This window comes from Staurois parvus, unplaced genomic scaffold (genome assembly GCF_062004578.1).
Source record: "Staurois parvus isolate SC_StPar_1 unplaced genomic scaffold, SC_StPar_1.0 ptg000708l, whole genome shotgun sequence".
NCBI classification, from domain to species: domain Eukaryota; kingdom Metazoa; phylum Chordata; class Amphibia; order Anura; family Ranidae; genus Staurois; species Staurois parvus.
The window spans coordinates 8,433,447-8,458,225 of NW_028318504.1; the positions used below are offsets into that span (position 1 = coordinate 8,433,447).

The window sequence follows — 24,779 nt, forward strand, 5'->3', positions numbered from 1 at the left end:
GAAATTTTAGCATTACCTTTTTTTAACAAGTTTTTATGCAGGAGCTGTCATATGGAGGTGTAGCTAATTACACAAACTTTCTACTCCAAGGTGACAGTAATCTCACATCAATACCCTTCTGCTGGATGTTTCTCTAAAGCTGACTTGTCAATCTGGTGCTTCTAGGGCTGCTCATGGCCCTTTAATCCATACCTAGAGACTATCTGAAGAGAGAGATGGGTATGGCCCTTGGTGCCCAACCTGTGACCCAATGAGCATATGTGACTCCATGGAACTCATTGCATACTTGTCAAGCCCCAGTAGCTGGTAGTTAATGTTTTCCCTGCCTAGGTGCTTATTCCTGCTGGTGTTCCTAGGGCTGCTCATGACCCTTTAATATCTACCTTGAGACTGTCTGAGGAGGTAGATAGTTTAGACCCTTGCTGTCCAACTTGTGGACTAAGGGGCATATGTTATTGTCAAGCCCCAGTCGCCAGTAGTCAATGTATTGCCTCCCTAGGTGCTTACTTATGCCAGTCATTTTTAAGGTAGTTGAAGGGGCACATATGTGGGAGAATCGATTGATAACATAGCCATCATAGCTGTGATTGGTATCAGTCTCTAGTAGCATGTCTCCAGTCTGTGACTGTCTCCTGCAACATGACCTCAGTAACCATGCATCCCTGTAGCATGTCTGCGCTCCCTGAACATTTCCTGTATTATGTTTGCAGTCTCTGACTGTCACCTGCAGCATGTCTTCAGTCCGAGACCATCTTCTGTAGTATGTCTGCAGTCTCTGACCATCACCTGTAGCATGTTAACATTCTTTGACCTTCTTCTATAGTGCGTCTGTAGTCTCTTCCTCAGGGATTCAGGGAGACGGCTCTGTGTGGTACTGGCTCCCAGCAAATAATGAAATGGACTACACAAAGCTGGCCTCCGTATCTCAGCTGGAAACTATCGTCAGGTGACAGGATGCATGTAGTCATAGACTGGGAAGGGAACAAACATGAGATAATTGTAAAGATTTTTTGTAGGTGCATTAAATGCAGCACACGTAATGTGGGTACATCAATTATAGCACAAGTAATGTATTATCAGGACATTGGAAAATGCAATGTTTGGTGACCTGCTTCTGCATTAGTTTTGACCTCCTTAGAATTGTAATGCTTGTTTCGGAAAAAGTAATTTTTAAGGCATAGTTTTTTCTGGCTAAAGTGGAGATTACCAGTCATTTGGACTGTTTTCCATTTAAGAAGAGACCCCTGGATAGATGTCTTTTTCCTTCAGCATGGCTTCTGGTTTACATACATATTTTGCCAACTCCATTTTACTACAGAACATCAGCAACTAAAAGGCCAGTATCACAACTGTGGTTGTGATGGCAGAGAAGGCCTTTGCACCACTGATGTAGAGAAGCTTCTTCTGGCAGGCTTCCAGACCAATCTGATGACACATCTTTGAGTCCAGTGAGACATATGCAGGAGCAGAGATTCTACTGGAAAGTATGTAAATTGAGAAGCAAGAAATAAAAGAAAAACCTCTTAGAAGAGGCCAGAGAGAAACATCTCAAAATAACTCAGTGTTGAAGTAGACTATAGAGTATACATTCTCAGATGCATAAAATTAATATGCCAATAGCTAAGTAGTTAGTGAAGTTCCAACTTTGCAATCTTGTGAGGCACCGAGTCTAAGTATACTGAGGGTAAATAATCAGTCTTGACAACAGTCTTGATCTGGTGAGTACAACATATTTACACTGTGTAAGTCAAGTGGTAATACAAGCTAAACTGCAGGTTTTTCTGTATATGCAATTGTCAATCTGCTGATGTAACAGCACTGTTTGTTTTTGCAAGTGATTTTTATAATGAGAAATATTTCACCTTTGTCATTGCCATTTTATATAGGTGATAAATGAGTTGCCAGCCACTGAGAGCTTCAAATCAACTCTTGTAATTAAGACAAAGTAGTCACGAGATATGACTCTTAATTTCCTGCCTAAAACAGGGTTTTTGTTAAGACGCAGAAAGAAGCGACAGGGCAAAGATTTGGAAAGACAAACTCAAGTGTAGCTATAATTTATACAATTTGGGACATTTTTATTTAAAATCCTATTCTGTGGCGAAAAAAGTGCTCTCAATGAGGCTTTGAGGTATATAATACTTCAACAGAATTGGGAACTCAAAGAGCACAGCCTTGGGCTTGTCTGTGTCATTTTCTTCATACACTCTAAATTAGGTGTTGCATTATCCATCCAAGTCAATGTTGATTTTAAGCACTTTAGTCCATTTACCCATGAGTAAAATAAACTGTATGGCTAAGCATTTGTGGATACCTGATCTTCTCAGTTACATGTATGGCCAAAATATGAGGATCCCTTTCTAATTTATTGAGTTCAGGGGTGTTTCCAATGAAAGGTACTATTAATGCTACAGCATACAAATATATTTTAGGAAATTGTGCACTTGCGGCAACAGTTTAGGAAAGGTTCTTTTCTATTCCAGCTTGGCCTACCCCTGTGCAGAAATCTAGTTCCAGAAAGACATGGTTCATTGAGTTTTCTGTGAAGGTACTGGAATAGCCAGCACAGAACTATGATCTCAACCTCAATGAACACATTTGGGTGAATTGGAGTGCAAGCCAGGTCTTCTCATTAAACATCAATTCGTGACCTCTCAATTGCTCTTTGGTTAAATGGGCACTAATTACCACAGACACACTCAAAATTTTGTGAAGTGCCTTTTCAGAAGAAAGAATAGGATGGGATAAGAAGCTCTAAATGCTCATACAGTTGTGATGATCAGGGGTCCACACACATTTGGCTATATAGTGTGTATTTGCACCTCATCAAATTTCCACTACTAGAACAAGATTAGAAATTGAAATGGTAAATAATTTATATAATTCTTACAACAGTTTTCATTTCCTGTTCTGAAACATAGTGGTGGACATGACACAAAACTTCCTTACATGAAAAACTTAATTTCAAAAGGTCAGGAGATGTGGCACATTATTTTCTGACTTACTGTTCATGTTCAGGGAAGAGGGCCTAATCACTGTTTTTTCTCTGACAAATAAGAAAAGTATACAGTATAATAAAACATTTTCTATTTTTGTCTTGCAGTGCCATTAACTCTCATACGTCCTTCTCTGTGCTGCAATGGCAAAACTAGACTCAAGACCTGTCCTGAGTGACACGACCTACCAGAGCCAAGAGTCCTTCCACTCTTTCACCAGCAGATCTTCCGACTCACCATCCCAGGGCACTATGGGTAGTGTAGGCAGTGGAGTGGCCAATGATCAAGAGTTCGCTATGAAGAGTGTTGGAACTAGAACGCAGAACAGCCTAAAGCAAAATGACAGCTCCAGGAACGGCTACTCCAACCGATATTCAGGGGAGGAGAAGTGTTACAAGACAGAAAAAAATTCAATGTACATTAATGGGGAACAGCGCAAGAGTGAGAAGGTGAGAATCAGAACTGGGCATGTAGGGGAAAATGTAAGGACAGCTATACACATATCCACTGTCTGGCCATAGAGGTAACACCTGATATGCCAACCTGTTGAATAAACATGGGGTAACCTTAAGCAGCTAGGAAAGTGACAAATAAGACAGGTTACTAACCTGCAAAACATTAAATAGAGGTTTGTACTCAGATCCTTGCAGCATATATATAGAGTGCTAGAGGGGAGTGACAACAAGCCTAGGCATTGGTCACCAGATTCTAACTCAAGGGACTTTCAGGCAGTGCTATCCAGTCTGCATCTTTGCCTTGGAACTCATAATCTCCCTTGGCTGAGGTCATGCAACCAAAGCCTGGACACTTCCTTTGCTGCCCAGCTAACACAGGCTCAAGCTGTTTCTTAATAAGGTAGGGTTTTAAACCTACTTAATAGCATATATATATATATATATATATATATATATATATATGTATATATACATGTGAAACTCAAAAAATTTGAATATTGTGCAAAAGTTCATTTATTTCAGTAATGAACCTTAAAAGGTGAAACTAATATATGCGATAGACTCATTACATGCAAAGCAAGATAGTTCAAGCCGTGATTTGTCATAATTGTGATGATTATGGCTTACAGCTCATGAAAACCCCAAATCCACAATCTCAGAAAATTCGAATATTGTGAAAAGGTGCAATATTCTAGGCTCAAAGTGTCCCACTGTAATCAGCTAATTAAGCCATAACACCTGCAAAGGGTTACTGAGCCTTTAAATGGTCTCTCAGTCTGGTTCAGTAGGAATCACAATCATGGGAAAGACTGCTGACCTGACAGTTGTGCAGAAAACCATCATTGACACCCTCCATAAGGAGGGAAAGCCTCAAAAGGTAATTGCAGGGGGCGCATGCGCGGCCGGCTCCGGGATGGCAGTGCTTTGAAGGCAGCTCCGTCCATCCGCCAGCACTGAGCGGCACACATCGACCCTGGGGACCACAACCGCTTCACAGCCCTTCATGAAGGGTGCCCGCACCTCGGCGCCTATGCCCCGCAGGAGGAAATCCCCGGGGCAACCCGGGAAGCTGACAGATTTCTTCCCGGCGGCAGGGCCCGGAATCCAAGATGGCGCCCGCAACGGCGCACAGGGAGACAGACAGGGAGACAGAGGCAGCACTGAGGAGGACTACAGGGCCCAGCAAACGGATCCCAGACTGAGACAGCAGCTGTACTCAGGAGACCCTGGTGAGTTGTCACCTCCACTGTCCTCTACAACAAGCAGCCCAGCTAAATCTCGGCCACGATTAGATGATGACCCTGACTCCTCATATCAGGCCCTAAATCTCCCTGCTCCAACACCACACGCAGCCTTTACCGAAATTGATGCGTTCCCTGCTTCAGACCAACCGCTGACAGAGATTTGCATGAGGAACATGCTCTCATCACTACGTCAGACCCTACATATTGATATTTCCACGTCGCTCAACCAAATTACGAACATTATAAGTCAACAAGAACGCAAAATACAGCATATAGAAACCAATATGGGAGATATCATAACGGCACATAATGATTTGATTGATGCTCACGCAGATCACACTTCGGAAATCGAACAAATCAACCTAAAACTAGCCGATCTAGAAGATAGATCGCGCCGCAACAACATTAAATTTAGAGGGATACCTGAATCTGTCACTAATGAGACACTACTACCTTATCTACAACAGTACATCAAGCTCCTCATCCCAACGATCCCGGACTTAGAGCTGGCGATCGATCGAGCTCATAGATTGCCCAAACCTTCCTTTCTATCCGCTGCTATTCCAAGAGATGTTTTAGCCCGTATACACTTCTATCACATCAAAGAGAGAATCATGACGGCGGCCAGAAATCCACCGCCACTCCCACCAACGCATACAAATATTAGATTATATGCTGATTTAACAAAAGCTACACTTCTCAACAGGAAAAAAATGGTAACCATTACCAAGTCCCTCAGAAACCATAACATTACCAATGGGGTTTCCCCACGAAGCTAACAGTGCGCCACAAAGGCAGAATATTCACGATCAAATCTCTAGAAGCAGGCCTAGACCTACTCAAAGCATGGAACATCATACCCATAGAATCGCAGGGAGCTGCACTACCTTCCCTCCAACATATGGAGACAACATGATCAACAACGCAGATCAAGATAAGTTGAGGCAAACTTATATTCACGTTCCTCCCCAGAGGCTTTAGTTCAATACCGAGTTACTGGCGATCGGCCTAGAACCGATGAAAATTGTTTTACGAGGTTACATCTGGCTTGACCCTTCAGATGGTCAAAGTCCGTTCAAACCCCCCAGTTTTTCAGTAGCTAAGGAAGCTACTAGGTTTACTTGCATTTTGCGCAAGTCTTTTTTTACTATTGTTCTATGTGTCCCTTCCCTTCCCCTAATGTGGCACCACCAAGTATTCAACTTGCAATCAAGACCTACTTATCTCGAATATATATGGAAGACCAATTATAATCCACCAATTGAACCTACTCTGCATAACATTGTCAGAAACCTTTCTTCTCGCATATGGCCTTACACTGAGCTATGATTCTCTCAAACAACATGCCATTTTAATATACACCTCAAGAAAAGACTATTAAATGATTAAAATCACATCCCTTAATGTACGAGGTCTCAACTCTCCCTTCAAGAGATCGATGCTCTCCAAAGAAATCCGGAAATCCCAAGCCGACATCTTCTTTATACAAGAATCCCACTTTGCCACAGGAAAAATTCCCAAACTACAGCTACCCCGATTCTCCCAAGTATTTATGGCAACTGATGTTAAAAAGAAAAATGGAGTTATCACTGCCGTTAAAGACTCTACCACATTCCGAACTATCTCAAACATAGCCGATCCGCATGGTCGTTATCATATCTTGGTGTGCCAAATAGACGATATCATATACACGCTAGTGAATGTATACGGCCCAAACAGCAAACAACTGTCCTTTTTCCGCAAACTCCACAAACTCATATCACAACACAAACAAGGCAGACTTATCATCGGAGGCGATCTTAACATTATGGGTAATCCGCTCTTAGATTCGTCTTCTACTAAAAAATCCACCAAGCCGGGCTTTAACCACTTCTTACATGAACATGACTTATACGATATATGGAGATGTCAACACGGCACTGAGAGAGATTACACCTACTACTCCCCTCCTCATCTTTCTTATTCAAGAATCGACAAGTTCATCACTGACAAATGGACATTACAACATGTGAGATCATCTATCATCGGTACCATAACTTGGTCAGATCACGCTCCAATCAGTATATCCTTAGATGACAATCCACGCTCAGCAATACCACTCATATAGAGATTGAACGCTTCACTACTGAGAAACCCAGAAAACCTGAAACATATCCTAGAAGCCCACAACCTTTTTTTTGAAACGAACTCTACTCCTGATATCTCTATCACTACACTTTGGCAAACATACAAAGCCTACATGAGAGGTATCCTTATACAATTGAACTCCCGCACAAATAGACACAGATCCCAACAAATTGACCATTTACTAACCTCTATCCGCGCACATGAAGAGATAAACAAAAAGAACCCAAATCCTTCCACGTCTGCAGCCCTAGCCCTAGACAGAAATAAACTACGAACCATCCTGCTCCACAATTATGATAACAATCTCCAAAAAACAAATTTTACGCACTAGGAAATAAAGCAAACTCACTCCTCGCCAAAATTGTTAAACAGAAACGACTTAAAGCTAAAATCTCCACAATTCAACACCCTAACACTCGCACCATTTTAACAAACCCACAAGACATAGCTAATGCGTTTGCGACATACTACCAAGATCTGTATAATATAAAGGATGACCCAAACACAATCCAACCAACAGCTCTTTCCATTAGAAATTTTCTACAGAACACAAATCTTTCTTGTATCACTCCTCATCAACTAGAATCTCTCTCTACGCCGATAACACCCTTAGAGATCCAAAAAACTATAAATACTCTCCCCTTAAACAAATCACCAGGAAACGATGGCTTTATTAACGAATATTACAAATCACTAGCACCCAATCTTACTTCCCACCTAGCGACCTTATATAATCATGTCGCCACTTCTGGGGAATTTCCCCAGGACATGCTACAGTCCATAATCACCACCATCCCAAAAACTGGCAAAGATCCCCAATTAGTACAAAACTATAGACCGATTTCATTACTCAATACAGACATAAAAATATATGCTAAAATAATCGCCCTAAGACTACTCCCATATCTACCTACATTAGTCCACCCAGATCAAGTGGGATTTATACCCGGTAGACAGGCCCCAGATGCTACAAGACGAATTATATCCATACTGCACCACCTTGAGAACAAAAAACAACCCTCCCTTCTCCTGTCATTAGATGCGGAAAAAGCATTCAACCGAATCCATTGGCAATTTATGAACCTTACATTACAAAAATTTGGAATAACTGACTGGATGCTTTCAGCGATACTATCCCTCTACTCCAAGCCCACCGCCAGAGTACTGACCAATGGCACACTTTCACAACCTTTCTATATAACGAATGGTACCAGACAAGGATGCCCCCTATCCCCCATAATTTTTGCCCTACTTATCGAGCCATTAGCAACTAATCTTAGAAATGAATCTAACTTTACGGGAATTAACATGTATCAACATGAGCACAAACTTAGTCTCTTCGCAGACGATATTATTCTTATGATTACAAACCCCTATAAGTCACTCCATTCGATACGTACACATATCCGTAGTTATGCAGATGTTTGGTATTACAAACTCAAATCATCTATACTCAACCTACATACACCTATTGATACTAAAAATCTAATTTCCAAACATTTCCCCTTTACCTGGGAATCACATAGCATACCCTACCTAGGGATAAAACTTACCGCAACCACTGGCCAACTTTACGCAACTAATTACAAACCATTATTGGAAACCATCCCCCAAGAAATAAAAATTCTACGCACAACCACACTATCAACTTTAGGTAGAGTAGCAACTTTAAAAATGTGTATATTACCTAAAATACTATATATTTTTCGGACGCTCTCTATACCAGTTCCTCATACCTTCTTCTCAAAAATTCAAGCTACGCTAAATAAATTTTTATGGAACTCTAAAAGACCCAGATGTTCCACGAACTTATTATTACGCTCACCCTCCAGAGGTGGGACAGGTCTCCCCCACCTAAAATCATATTACCAAGCAGTCCTCTTAGACCAACTCTTCTTCTGGTGGCACCCAACCGACGAGAAGATCTGGACCAAACTAGAAAACTCATTATGCTCACCACACACGATAACAGACATACTATACATACCCAGGACAGCCCTACCTAAAAATCTGCAAACATACCCATGCATCCAGGCTTCTTTAAATGCTTGGTTTGACTTTTCAGCCCTCAATCAAACAAACAAGAGCAATGTGAAAATTCCCACCCCCTTTGCAACCCTACACTCCCTCACTCCCCACTTAAACATATCAACATGGAGCAGTCTTGGTATCACCCACATCCAAGATCTCTACACAAAACACAAACTAGACTCATTCTCCATCCTCCAAAAGAAATTTCGTCTTCCAAACAAAGAACAATATACTTATTTACGAATAGTCCACTCTCTTCACAAAACACAAATACCACTTGAGATAGCAATTCCGGCAACTGCACAACTCTTCTTCCAAAAGACACAATACCCCAAGAAAGGAATTTCGACTTTCTATTCACTCATAACTGAAATACAGTTCACTACAAACAACTCTTCCTTACTCAATTGGGAAAAGAATCTCTCCCAACCAATCGCTCTAAACACTTGGGAAAAGACATTCAATATCACATTTAAAGCTTCTAAATGTAGCTCCCATTGGGAAAATTATCTGAAAATCCTACACCATTGGTATCTGACACCAACTAAATTATCCCAATTTTACCCTCAACATTCACAACTCTGCTGGAGACATTGTGGAGAAAAGGGATCTCTCCTTCACATACTTTGGGACTGTAAATCTCTTAAATCTTATTGGAACAAGGTTTTCCAGATCATCTCATCACTCACAGGAACTCCAATTACTCCAAATCCAGCCCTAGCTCTCCTACACATCGGAATAGACAAATTCCCTGTAAAGGATAAGCACTATTATCATCCACATTCTAGCAGCTGCAAAACTTAACATCACCAAACTATGGAGATCCTCTACAACCCCTTTATTATCCCGCCTCATTTCCGATCTCAATTTCCAATGCGAGATGGAAAGAAGAACCGCACTCTCTAATTCCTCCTACCATAAATTTAAAACCCATTGGTCATGATGGTTAAATAATCCCAGTTGCTCAATTAAATGATTACTATTCAAAAGGAATACATTATTCTCTACCCATACTGAATTGGTGCTTACCCTCCCTTCCCCCCACTTCCTCCCCTGTTCTTCCACTACCCTCATGTTCTCCCCACTATTATGCCCCACTAGTCTTCTAGAATGGTTCACAACATACAGAGCATACCTCTCATGTAACTAAACTACAGGAATACAAGTTCCCCGGCCACTTGGTGGGGATTCTTCGCTTATCTTTTGTCATTATTTTTCATATAATGTTATTCTCGATGTGAACCAAAATGTTCGACTATCTAATATTACTTATGTATGTTTAAATTTCAATAAAAATTATTTGAATATAAAAAGGTAATTGCAAAAGAAGTTGGATGTTCCCAAAGTCCTGTATCAAAGCACATTAATAGAAAGTTATGTGGAAGGGAAGAGTGTGGAAGAAAAAGGTGCACAAGCAGCAGGGATGACCGCAGCCTGGAGAGGATTGTCATAAAAAGGCCATTCAAAAGTGTTGGGGACTTTCACAAGGAGTGGACTGAGGCTGGAGTCAATGCATCAAGAGCCACCACACACAGACGGATCCTGGACATGGGCTTCAAATGTCGTATTCCTCTTGTCAAGCCACTCCTGAACAACAAACAACGTCAGATGCGTCTTACCTGGGCTAAAGAAAAAGAGACCTGGTCTGCTACTCAGTGGTCCAAAGTCCTCTTTTCTGATGAGAGCAACTTTTGCATCTCATTTGGAAACCAAGGACCCAGAGTAGGGAGGAAGAATGGAGAGGCACACACTGCAAGATGCTTGAAGTCCAGTGTGAAGTTTCCACAGTCTGTGTTGATTTGGGGACCCATGTCATCTGCTGGTGTTGGTCCACTGTGCTTCATTAAGTCCAGGCTCAACGCAGCCGTCTACCAGGAGATTTTGGAGCACTTCATGCTTCCTTCCGTAGACGAGCTTTATGGGGATGCTGAATTCATTTTCCAGCAGGACTTGGCACCTGCCCACACTGCCAAAAGCACCAAAACCTGGTTCAATGACCGTGGGATTACTGTGCTTGATTGGCCAGCAAACTCGCCTGACCTGAACCCCATAGAGAATCTATGGGGCATTGCCAAGAGAAAGATGAGACATGAGACCGAACAATGCAGAAGAGCTGAAGGCCGCTATTGAAGCATCCTGGTCTTCCGTAACACCTCAGCAGTGCCACAGGCTGATAGCTTCCATGCCACGACATATCGAGGCAGTAATTGCTGCAAAAGGGCCCAAACCAAGTACTGAGTACATATGCATGCTTATACTTTTCAGAGGTCCGATATTGTTCTATGTATAATCCTTGTTTTATTGATTGCATGTAATATTCAAATTTTCTGAGATTGTGGATTTGGGGTTGTCATCACAATGATGACAAATCACGGCTTGAACTATCTTGCTTTGCATGTAATTAGTCTATCTCATATATTAGTTTCACCTTTTAAGTTGCATTACTGAAATAAATGAACTTTTGCAGGATATTCTAATTTTTCGAGTTTCACCTGTATATATATATATATATATATATATATATATATATATATATATATATAAATATTATTAGAACAGGCAGCCTAGAGGAATTGTTACAGCATAGGTTCACTTTAATTTAGTTTAATTTGGCATGTGTCTACACTTAAAGCAATATGTAGAAGGTTAACTGACTTTTATTTTTAAGTTTTATTTGGTTAGAGTTATTCTTAAAGATCCCTTTTGGCTATGGACGTTGAGGTATTTACATATCCTTTGCAAGCAGTACTTGAATAAGAGAAGCCCGCATTCAACTCTGTCATTGCTGGCACTGTGGATTAATTCATTTGCAAATTCGTATGAAAAGCGCTCTAGTCAGAGGCTGATTTCTTTCTATCAGCAATGACTTGGCATCCTTCCAGTCTTCCAATTTAAACTCAGTGTACTTGCTCTGTGTTTCCATCAGAACGCCGGAAGGCTGTCATGACGAGCTCAAATACGCAGTTGTGCACTGTTCTGAGACGTGTTTAGGGTAGTATGCATTCAGGAACATATGCCGTAAATGCATACTGCCCAAAATGTGAGTATCGCTCAGAATAGCAACCATCTGTGTACAGCTGTGGTGTTTTTTCATTGGTTGACAGGCTACTGGCAGTGAGCTATATGCTATATCTGTTCCTCGTGGGCACCCACAACACCCATTTTGTATGCTCAAACTGCCCTTGAGCCTTAAGAATCCCGTTACAGCCAGATTAGAATGCCTTTACTATGACATTTGAGGATGACTTGCTTTATAGAGTGTGCAGCCTGGCTTTTTTTAAGGCTGGGGCCACATGTTTGCAGTGTGGTAATGAGCAGTGCCACACATAATTTTGAATGGCACCCCAATGCAATAAGACAGGGCATCTAGGTTGCAATATGCTACAATGCACAGTAGCACACTGCTGTGAACTGCATTCTAAAAAATGGTCAAGTGCAGTTTGGGCCATGTTTAGATCCATCAAAATTAATAGACTGCCCTCATGCATGGTAAAATGTGCATATTAACACACTACACAGATTTTATTCTGGCCTAAGAGCTCATTTACAGCTTGTTACAAAAATGCATCTAATTTAAACTTTTTCTAATTGTTCCTGTGCTCTCAATTTTCACAGAATAATGAGCCTTTGCTTCGACCGTCTGCCTTTAAACCGGTGGTTCCCAAGAATTTCCATTCCATGCAAAACCTCTGCCCACCTTTGAATAACAGCGTCATTGAGAATCGAAAAAGCTCTGGCCATGGAAACAGCAACAGTTCAGCAGTCCTGAAGAGCAGTTTAGAGAAGTCCAGTCACAACAGGTCTTCGAATCAGGTGGGAGGTCTGTCAGATTCTGGTCGCAATTCACTGACCAGTTTACCCACCTATGGGACTGGTTACAGCCAGCACGTTGGCCCAATGAGTGCGTCGACAAGCCATATAAACCGCATTGGGACCACCTATGTAGAGAAAAATATAGTAGGATATAATGGAATATCTACCTCAGATAGTGGACGATCTTCCAGTAAGAGCACCTCTTCTTTCAGCCGGCTGAACCATCTCAATGAAGCCTTGCCTTTCCACTCACCCTCCAGTGATGACATCATACAAGACTTGGAAGACCGACTGTGGGAAAAGGAACAGGAGGTGATACAAATGAAAAGGAACTTAGACAAAAGTGAGGCTGCCATTTTCCAGGTCTTCGAAGAGAAGCAGAAGATCTGGGAACGTGAAATGGAGGACCTGCGACAGAACTATGCCAACAAACTTCAGCAAGTGTCTAAGAAAGCACAGAGGGCCCAGCAGGCATTGCAACTGCAAATCTTCAAGCTGCAGCAAGAGAAGAAAAAGCTTCAAGATGATGTTGCACAGCTGCTTCAAGAACGGGAGGAACTGGAGAAAAAATGTATGGCTTTCAAGAAAGAGCAGTCGGAGTTTCTCCCAAAAATTGAGGAGACCAAGTGGGAGGTAGGATTCAATGAATTTAATCCAACTGTGATCATTGCTTTTAACTCTATCAAATGTACTTAGCTTCTACATACACAAGTTTAAGGCCTGTAAGTAGATTAGGCAGTTCTGTGTTTTACAACTGCTATGTCTGTTACATCTAGCTTGAATTTTTTTACTGCAAGGTACGCTTTAAAACATGTCCTAAAACCGAGCTGGGGTAAGATTCAAAATATACTCTTTCCGTGGAGCTTCCTCCTCACTGCAAGGGTTAAATGCTCTTTTTGGTCTAAGAGAAACCTAAACAACTGCTTTTCTTACCTTTATCCCCCATATTCTGGCAGCCAGCACACCTCTCTCAGACAAGCTGGGTTGTGGCCCTCTGGGTCCTCACTTACAATGCAGGGCTGATGGTTTTGCATTGCAAGTGATGATGCCAGAGTGCAACCACGAGAAAAGTGGCTTTGTGGAACCAGTCTTAGAGCTGGGATGAGGCATGTGGGAGCATGGATAAGGTAAGTATAACTTTTTTTATGTCACACCAGACAAAAATTATGCATTTAACCCTTGCATTGCAGGGGTAGATCCACTGGGAAAAAAAAAATATATATATATATGTATTTATTTATTTTCCCTCTAAGTTCAGCTTTAATTCAAATTATTTTTGGATGAATTGGTGAGTGATTAGAACCTCCTGTCAGGTATTTATTGCCATTAGGGAATATTCATCCCATTATTTATCCTGGTGACCATTGCCGCAGGGCAGAAAGTGATGCAACATCCAAATCTTTTTTAGCTATTACTAGAATGGAAAATGAGGCAAAACCTTCTAATGATCCAAATTAAAAGGTATGCGCTAATAACAAACTTATACAAAAGTGTATATCATCATCCAAAAAACATTAGTGTTTTAAATAAATTATAGTGTCCAAACATAAATTAGTGTCCAAAAAAATATATATATATCTTCAGTGACTTGAACCAATTGTGAGAAATCCACCACCAAAGGAGATTAAATGAACTCACCAGAGCTAATGGCTGGTCAGATAATAAACCAGCAACAGCGCTTGTGCTCTGGGAGCAATGAACCCGCCCCTTGATGACGTCGGTGTGACGAAACCGGTTGGGCGTAGCCTATTCGATGTGGACGTTAGAGAGCCTTGCTGTTCTGTGCTGCATGGGAGAGATCTGCGGTGAGCGTTAACTGTATCTCAACCCTTTTTTGCGATTGAAGCTGGTGTCTGTTGGACACCTTGTTTGTGAGTTTCCTTATACCTTTTTTATTAAAGAGATAAATGAAAAAAACGTATTGCACCATTATGTTCTCTTTTTCTCCCTGAGTGTACTGTATGCTCTCATGGAGGTATGAGAAAGAGTGGAGAAGTTCATCATAAGAGCTTGGGCTGCAAAGTTGTTTGGCTGTGATTATTATTATCTGGAAGTATCTGAAACATCACCATATCTATTTGGACATCGGGTTCATTGCTCCCAGAGCACAAGCGCTGTTCCTGGTTTATAATCTGACCAGCCATTAGCTCTGGTGAGTTCATTTAATCTCCTTTGGTGGTGGATTTCTCACAATTGGTTCAAGTCACTGAAGATATATATATATTTTTTTGGACACTAATTTATGTTTGGACACTATAATTTATTTAAAACACTAATGTTTTTTGGATGATGATATACACTTTTGTATAAGTTTGTTATTAGCGCATACCTTTTAATTTGGATTATTGTTGCCAAAATTTATTTTGGGTGGGATATGCTGCTGACACTTTGGTGTTTTTTGTAAGTGGCGCTTTTTTCTTTTTTAATTTGGTAAAACCTTCTAATGGAGGATAATTGTTCTGGGTGACAACGTTTGGGGAGATTTTCCCATTAATTACTGAGCACAGAAAGAATTGAAATTTCTCACTGGAACAGACAGCAAAGAAAAATCCTGATAGGGTTTTAATAGTTGTTTTCTCTATCCAAATTGGGATGAAAACTTTTGGCTTTTGGTAAACTTTAAAAAAGTACCTTGTGCTACAAAGATCTGCTTATTAATTCACACCTCCACCCCACACCTTACCCCCTAGCTCCCATACCAAATGTTGCAGAACAGCTGCACCTCAGGAAGTGATGTCACCATCCCTCTAGTGAGATCCTGGCCAGCACAGTGCAGGAGCATTTTCTCATGAGATCTGGGCCACTTGGTATTCCCTAATATCTTGCCTAAGGATAGTGATGTCACCCTGGTCTGCACACAAGAAGCGGGAGCCAAGAGGTAAGGTATGAGACACCATTAACTCCAGTCAGTGACTTTACCAAAGCTGAAATGATGTCATCAGTCTTCTGCAGGTAGGCAATAGCACCAATGATCAGACGTCAACCTTGAAACTCTATTGCAGTTTGCAAGATGAGAGGCTGTGTTAATTTGTTAATGCAATCCATAAACCACACAGGCACGAAGATTAACATAATTGTGGTATCTCAGCCCAGGAAGTAGATGGTGACCCTGGATGATGCCTGAACGAAGGTGGCTCCTTCTAGAAGCAGATGAAGCCATTGTCGGGGGGTACTGTGATCTCTATGAAAGGTTTAAATACTTGGATGTATTATTCTTACACATTACTTAGCATGCACTGAAAAAAAAAAAAAAAAAAAAAATATATATATATACCACTTAGGCTCTTTTGTTTTACTTTGAGGATTAGCCCTTAGACTAAGTTTTCTGGGATAAGGGAAGAACTTTGTGCAGGGTATGCTAACATCTGAGGATAACCAGGATGCAAGTTTTCTACAACAGCGGCTTGGAATAGTTATTTATAATAAATGCAGGACCTTTCAATTGGCACCTATTTTGATAAATTTCAGCAGCCACAAGGCCAAGCCCTAAGACCAATATCTTTAACATCACAGGGGCTGCCATTGCTGACCACATTCCGAAAATGTCTGTTGGCTACCCCCATGGTTGCTGTTTGAGTTATCAAATCTTCTGGAGACACGAAACAAAAAAGAGAACAGGAATTCCGAATTTAATTTGTGTCATGATTCTTCTAGGTCTCTGACTCAAAGGAACTCTCTCCAGATGTAGCCAGGCAACTGCAAATTTCCGTAATGCCAGCTGCCATGTTTTTGGCATTGTCAGGGATACTTTAAAACAAAAGTAGGAATCTGAAAGAAGTTTGAAAATCTTACAACTTAAGATCCTGTCACCTTGCCCATGCAGAGCAAAATGACATTGTCTTTGCAAGGGTCCTCCCGACCCACTTCTACTCACCTTGCCAGCACCTCTTGCCTCACCTTCCTTCTTTGCAGTAGGTTAGAATACCTGGCACTTGTGAGTATGGTAGAGCATGGGACCTGCTCCCCTGTTCCTGAGTCTGGCAGCTAATTTCTAGAAATGAGTGCTGTCAGCTGACTGGGGATCTACCAGTCATTTCATTGCTGACTGCATAGGACAGACAAGGCAGTGCAAGCAAGGTCAATGTTGGGAGAGGCCCTTTGCAGAAACTGTCATGTAGCTTGGCATGCGCAAGGTAACAGTATCTCTTTAAAGTGTTCCTTCCACTTCAGTGACCATGTGCACTTTTTCAAGGTCCCCATTTCTTAAAGTGCTTCTTAACTGTTAACTGAAAAAAGCTATGTAATTACATTTTTAATATTCAAAGCAAGCTCACCTGTCCATCCATGTCTCCACACGTTATTGTTAAGAAATCACTTTGAACAACCCCCCCCCCAGCATTACTATTCCATCATGAGTAAGGGCAGATGATGCATGTAACATTATTACCTTGAATCAATCTGCTCTTAGCTTAGACATTCAGGAAGGAGAGTGTGCTTAGCTGAGAAAACCCCTCCTCCCCTCCTCTAGATGAAAGGAAAAAATATGGCCATGAAGACTCCTGGCATGGATGACATAATTTTAGTCTAGGCCAGAAACCAGGAAGCAACTGAGAAAATGTAATACAATAAAAAAGGTTAAACAAGAAAATTGAATATACCTTCCTCTATTTACTAATCTTTAGTTTTGCTTTAAAATGCTTGAATTGAATGGAAAAAAAACCCCAAACAAACCTGTGTACGGAGCAGGGAAAGTTAGATAATATACTAAGATAGTTATTAAAGAGGTTATTAAATACATTAACGTGTCACCCAATGTATGGTCTCCATTCAGTAGCCAAAAGAGGCATACAAAAAAGGGGGGTTGTGAAAAAGAGATTCGCAGAAAAGCGGCTACATAATGAACAGAACGTGACACTAAGGGAATAATTTCCAAAAATTATGCTTTATTACACACAAATGAATATGACATATGGGCATTTGCCCTGGCTTACCATCACCTCAGTATGAGACAATACACACAGACCTAAAACCATTTAAAATGACACAAAAACCGGTCTAAATGTATGTGTAGCAGGGAAAATGGCTACATGAGTCTAGTGTCCCTGCAACACAAACACACAGGTGAACACTTCCCTAGGGAGGTGTATCCAAAAATTATGCCATGGGCATACCATAATAGAGGATATAAGGGATTAAACAGTAACCATAATGGCAAATCCCTATCAAGAAATCCAAAAAATTATGCTGTAAATATATCACATGTATGCAATGGAGCAAGCACAATATGCGTCAAAAAGGAGAGTAGCAGGCCTCAGACCTGTATGAAGAAAGACATAAATGTCAAATATATTGTACAATACATTCCTGTGCCGGCACAAGTGGTTGGGGCCCATTCATCTGTAATATAGATAGCTGTTTCCTAGAGCTCTTGGATGGGAATATGCCCCATTTATTTCCAGGATGGAAGAAAAGATGCACACAGCAGCACTCTGCTTGAAATGGTTTCTTCACCACTACATGTGGACTATACACCACTTTTTGTAGGAAAAAACAAGACACATCCCAAAGACTCTTCTGCCTGTTGAAATATATATGGTATATCTTGTTTCCTATACAAAGCACCATGATGTCCCCATCCTGTAGTGAAACAAACAATATGTGGGAAGTCACTGACAGAGCTCACACTCTATAGAAGATATATAGGTCATATAGATCACAGAGGACCATATATCTAATGTCCTGCAACAATCCACTCACCACCTGTGCTATGGATAACGGGAATGAAAGAGAAATCCTTCATAGGTACTGCCATACAGGGCCAAGGCGGCCAAGGAACCACCGCTGACATCCGCCGATATACCGCGGGTTCCAGCCCCTTCTTGGCGCTTGTGCTGCTTAGGCTTGCCTCATGGCTTGTGAAGATGGCTTCCTCCTTATGGGTCAGCGTGCAATCCACCTAGTGCGCATGACCGGAAGTGACGTATCTGACGTATGACGTCAACGCGTTTCGCCGATGGGCGTATCTCACTCAGCTTCGTCAGGACCAATGAAACAACCGCATTTCAATTTCCTATTTATAGTGGGTAAAGACCCACCCATTTATGCAAAAAGCCAACCTGCAGTTATTCCTAATGGAAGAAAGAAAGGGCTAAATACTTAGCACAGCTGCTGGTCATTATTGAATAAAATTAAAAAACAGATATCCGGAGACAACAGAGAGGGGAGAGACTTTAGCAATTTTGACGATACATATATTGATCAAAAATTCATGAATTAAATATATTCGTCAACTAAAGCACCCATCACATTCTAACCAGAAGGAGGCGATATTAATCAGAGAATCAACAAGTCTATCCACTGAATCAAATTATCAGAGAAACCCCTCTGAATTACCATAATATACCACAAGATGGCAATATAACCTGAAAATTCTCATTAAGGGTCACTTCAACAGAAATACCCCAATTTTTAAATATCCATCCTATGGTATGATTATTATTAAAGAAAAAAGGTACAAAGAAAGAAAGAAGTTAGCTCAAAATACCGTCCTGATACATATGGTTTGGAGCTATATTTAAACTCATAACTTGAGATCTTCCATATTGTTTTAGTTGTTTCCATATACATACATACTTTTTAAGGATTTAAGTGACATATTAGTGAAAACAAAAATCCCACAAATTAACCACCACATGGCAATAATAAAGTACATGGCTCTAGCTATTTTTCCAAAAATACTTGGAGATCACATTCCACATTTAACCCCTTAGGGTGCAATGTATCAAGTTTATATATCCAATATTTTTCTTTTTTAAGCAGTTCTCTGTCAAAATCACCTCTCCTCTGTGGAAAGTGCAGTGCATAGAAACCTTTCACTTTCGTACCATCCAGTTTGCCTCCATGATATTTAACGTAATGTTGGGCAAGATTACTATCAGGTTCATTAGATCTAATATCTCTAAGATGTTCACCTATTCGTACTTTAAGTTGTCTTTTGGTCTTACCTACATACATCTTTTTACAGGGACAGGTTAAGATGTATAATACTCTTACTGTAGAGCAATTTATGAGACTCTGAATTTTATAATGAGTATTATTTCCTGAATCATGAAAGGAATCCGTACGATCCACATATTTGCAAATTTGACATTTTCCACATTTAAACATCCCTTTAGTACGTGATTTTAACCATGTTGTTTGTTTTAATGGTTGATAATCTGAGTGAATGAGAAGATCACCAAGATTTGGTGCTCTTCTCGCTACCATCTGGGGGCGTTCGCCTACAATCTTACTCAATCTGGGGCATTGAGTCAAAATCTTCCAATGTTTTTCTAATATCAATTTAACATCTTGCCATTGGGCTCCAAATTGGGTTATCATTCTAACAGGTTGATCACTCAACTTGGCCTTCACATCCTTTTTAGAGGATAATAAATCCTCGCGATCAGTTTGATATGCCCGTCTCCGAGCATTTCTAATTTGGGAATGGGAATATCCTCTTTCCCTAAATCTTCTATAGAGGTCCTGGGCCTCCATCCTAAAGTCATTGATATTTGAACAATTTCTCCGGCATCTCAAAAACTGTCCCACTGGAATCCCTGAAATCAGTGAACGCGGATGATAACTTCTTGCCTCTAATAGGGTGTTGGCGGCAGTGGGTTTTCTATATGTCTTTGTAAGAAGTCTTCCATTTTCAACTCTAATCTCCAGATCTAGGAAAGAGATACATCTTTCATCAAATATATATGTAAGTCCAATGTTAAAGGAGTTCTGATTGAGCTCTCCCAAAAACAATTTTAATTCCTCAGATGTTCCTCGCCATACAAGGAACACATCATCTATATATCTTAACCAGATCTGGACATTTGCAAGAAATCTTGATGATCTGAATACAACCCACTCCTCCCAAAACCCTAAATGGAGACATGCATAGGCCGGAGCCCACGGTGCTCCCATACTGGTACCCCTAGTCTGTTGATAAAAGGTATTATTAAATTGGAAAAAATTATGTTTTAATGCAAATTCCAATAGCTCACTGATAAACTCATTCTGTCCCCCCGACGTAGGATATGTTCTGTCAAGAAAATAAGAGACTGATCTCACACCACATTCATGTGGGATAGAGGTGTAAAGTGATTCTACATCTATTCCCACTAGAATGGCATCATCATTGATAATCATATTCTCAATTTTCGCCAACACATCTTTAGTATCCCTTACATAAGAGGGGAGATTAGGGACCATGTCTTTAAGAAACAAATCTATATATTTCCCTGTTTTATCTAGGGGGCCATTAATGGCTGAAACAATAGGTCTACCCGGAGGATTTTCCTGATTTTTGTGTATTTTGGGGATAATGTAGAAAGTAGGGTGATTAAATTCTTCAGTTCTCAAATACTCATATTCCTTTCTAGTTAACAGACCCGCTTCCTTTCCTAATGTTAAGATGGAATTTAGTTTTTTAGCCACCATATGAAAAGGATTCGTAGTCACTTTCCTATACGTGGATGAGTCACTCAATAAGCGTTTCACTTCCCTAACATAGTTTTGTTCATTCAAAATCACTACATTACCCCCTTTATCACTTCTCTTAATAACAATATCCTTGGTCTCTTTTAGTTCTTTAAGGGCTTTCCTTTCTTTTTTGGTAAGGTTATCACCAATTGGCATTTTCCACTCAAGATTTTTCAAATCATCAGCAACAAAGTCTAGAAACGTTGATATCCTCATATTGGAACGAATTTTCGGCATTTTCGTTGATCTAATGTTCAGATCAACCTTTCTAATTATATCACTACAATTATCAAGATCAGTATCACTTTCATCACCATCCTCATTTTCCTCTATGAGAGATATCAACATATCCAACATCTTGCGATCCTCCATGGACGAGTCAGAGGCCATATCCTCCAACATAGTGGGATTACCATGTATCATTCTCAAGAACACCTTTCTTAAAAATAAGTTAACATCTTTAAATACCTCAAACTCGTCCATGGGGGTCACTGGTGAAAAGGACATACCTTTATTCAATAAAGAAATATGCTCTTTTTTGAGTGGAAAATTAGCCAAATTGATTACCTTTTTATCATGGATATTTTCTACTACTACCTCCTCTGACTTCTTGTTCTGCCCTTGTCCTCCTGATGTTTGTTTTTTAAGGATTCCTCTACTTTCTTTTTGGATCCTCTTCCCATCTGTAGTTGATTGGTATGAGGAAGTTCTCCATTTTGTTGGTCTAAAAAAGAAACAGATTTTCCAAGATTTTCAGAGTCACTTTCACTGGACATAGTTTCTCCCATTGATCTAGAGTGTGAGCGAAAAACTCTTCGTTTAGACCGACTTCTACTTCTTTTTGTAGTGAGATCAAATATCTCACCTGTTTCCCAGTCTTTTAAATCACGTCTAAATTTAGTTTGTTTAGTGGTTCTAAGATTTTTTTGTACTTTTTCAACTTCCTTTTTCAATTGCTCATTATATTTTTCAAAATTCTCCTGATTTTTAAAAGGGTCTAGTCCAGACACACTTTTATTAATGGCCTGATCCAATTCTTCAAGTTGTAATTTTTCCTCCTCTACAATGAGTTTCATACCATTAATTCCATGTTCTATGCACAGCATTTTCCATTTCTCCAAAAATCTTTCATTATGTAAATGTTCAGCTGGAACTACCTTGCTTCTCAAACCACGTGGGATGATGCTCTGTCTAATATAAGCTTCCAGGAAACATACATCCCATTTCCGATTAAGACGTTTAATAACAAGCTTTTTATGTTTTGAATGTATTGTACAATATATTTGACATTTATGTCTTTCTTCATACAGGTCTGAGGCCTGCTACTCTCCTTTTTGACGCATATTGTGCTTGCTCCATTGCATACATGTGATATATTTACAGCATAATTTTTTGGATTTCTTGATAGGGATTTGCCATTATGGTTACTGTTTAATCCCTTATATCCTCTATTATGGTATGCCCATGGCATAATTTTTGGATACACCTCCCTAGGGAAGTGTTCACCTGTGTGTTTGTGTTGCAGGGACACTAGACTCATGTAGCCATTTTCCCTGCTACACATACATTTAGACCGGTTTTTGTGTCATTTTAAATGGTTTTAGGTCTGTGTGTATTGTCTCATACTGAGGTGATGGTAAGCCAGGGCAAATGCCCATATGTCATATTCATTTGTGTGTAATAAAGCATAATTTTTGGAAATTATTCCCTTAGTGTCACGTTCTGTTCATTATGTAGCCGCTTTTCTGTGAATCTCTTTTTCACAACCCCCCTTTTTTGAAAGTTAGATAATATACCTACCTTTCCCCAAAGTCTTCCCACTGCACCTAGGTGAGGATGCCGTCTTCCTCCTTCCACCCAGACCTCGAAAAGTGTTGGGTAGCACAAATCTTGCAAGAAGACGATCCTCCACTGTGTTGCAATGTCTTCTTCTGAAGATTGGGCACCTTGACATTCCCTGGGATCTTGTTGGATGGATACTGTCATCCCCTGCACTGCAGAAGGTGGAAAAAGTATATCCAAGTATTTTTGCCCCCACAGTTTTAGGAAGGGGAAGAGAGGTCAGAGGTCACGTTGAACAAGCAGACCTAGGCTGAAGTGCAAGGTCCACTATAAAGCAACTCTTTCTTTCTTTTTTTGCCTTTTTTGCAAATCTGGTGTTAATTTTTAAATATAGATATACGGACTCTGTACTGTGAAACTAATATGTCATCAGATGGAGACAAACTCATACATGAAGTAAACGTTAAACCAATGGTCAAGTATGTACGAGAGATAATGAAGCTGAGAGTGTCTACACATATCTGCTGGAATTTTGGAATTGGGCCCAAAAATTCCAGATAAAGTAGAGCAGCTTCTACCAAAGCTGATAACAGATTTACAGTGCAACGCCCTTTAATTTTTGCTTTCGCATATGTTTTTTGTTCATTTGATCTTTAAAGGGATAACTTCATATTTATGTGAAAAAAATATAACAAATAAAACAAATAACACAGCATATAAAATTGCTACTCAAGTCTTATTGTAATTTATTACTTACAAAAATTACCTTTCTTTTTCAATCTGTAGCCACTGTAGTTTTTTGTTGTTGTAAAATGTAATGCAATTTGGCATCCTGGAGCCAATTTCTACACCAGGGGTGCTCAACCTTTTGAACAGCGAGGGCCACTTAAGTGATTTGGTAACTGTTCATGGGCCACAATGAAATTAAATAATTTAGAAGTTTGGATTTTTAATTTTAAATAGCATAATGAATATTGTCCTCCTGCAGCTGCTGAATGCTGGCAGGAGGGAGAGGAGGAGAAGCCTGCTTTCAACAATTGCAGAAGGAACATGGAGAGGTTTGGTTCATGTATATGCCACACCCACAGCCCTTCTTGTCTGAGTGTAAAACAGAATGTGATGGGGAGGCTGAACGGGCCCCCTGGAGCATAGGGCGGGGTCACCCGTGTGACGCTGCACCAGTGGTTAGGGGTGTGTGAGTTGAATCACATCTCAACTATGGGATTTTACTGCCCCCAAAAATCAACGTAAATGCACCCTTACTGTCCTGAGCCCCCTATAAGGCCACTTTCACACTGCGGTTTACCTGCACTGCGGATGCAGTGCATGGTACCTGAAGCTTTCCTGTTAGCTGCACTTTGTTATAGACTTTTATTATAACTTTTTGAAAGCTCACCAGGATAAAATAGAAGTGTGCTTCCCTGATTTGGGGTTGAGGGCCACATGTGACCCGCAGGCCACAGGTTGGGCACCCCTGCTGTACACCATTGGTGCATGGAATACTCCCAGAATTGACAGCTCCTGCTTGTGTGATTGGCTTACTGATTTCCCCAGAAGTCTGAGTTAAGATAGTAAACTTTTAGGCACCCTTTGCAATAGGAATTTCAGTTTTGGTGGGATATACCCCAAGGGTTAAATACTTCTGAATGAAGACCCTGCATCCTTTCTCATTAGAACACTGAGAGTGCAATAGGTGACTATAATGCAACAGACCCTTCTATTCACAATCAGTATCCAAAGGATATGGTGAAACAAAAGGTAGGAATCTGCTACACAGTTTGTTAAAATTCCTGCAATGTACATATATCTCCAAGAAGTGGTTTTTCTCAACAAAAGTGGAGTCACTTCTTAATTTTGCAGGTTCATAAACTGATATT

General features: G+C 40.4%; 2 protein-coding genes across 3 annotated transcripts in view; one reads left to right on the forward strand and one right to left on the reverse strand.

Annotated features, from left to right (window-relative positions):
* Positions 1-24,779, forward strand: part of LZTS3 (leucine zipper tumor suppressor family member 3) — a 180,637-nt gene that overhangs the window by 149,259 nt on the left and 6,599 nt on the right. For both annotated transcript variants that reach the window (XM_089653363.1, XM_089653364.1), the window contains exons 2-3: positions 3,104-3,445; positions 12,469-13,299. In XM_089653363.1, coding sequence (XP_089509489.1) covers positions 3,140-3,445; positions 12,469-13,299 — 1,137 coding nt within the window. In that variant the 5' untranslated portion in view covers positions 3,104-3,139. The remainder of the gene's footprint in view (positions 1-3,103; positions 3,446-12,468; positions 13,300-24,779) is intronic.
* Positions 17,896-20,562, reverse strand: LOC149445828 (uncharacterized). Its single transcript, XM_089653373.1, has 2 exons — positions 19,961-20,562; positions 17,896-17,923 (listed from the first exon to the last, which is right to left on the reverse strand). Exons 1-2 carry the CDS (start codon positions 20,560-20,562, stop codon positions 17,896-17,898), a joined length of 630 nt encoding a protein of 209 aa, XP_089509499.1.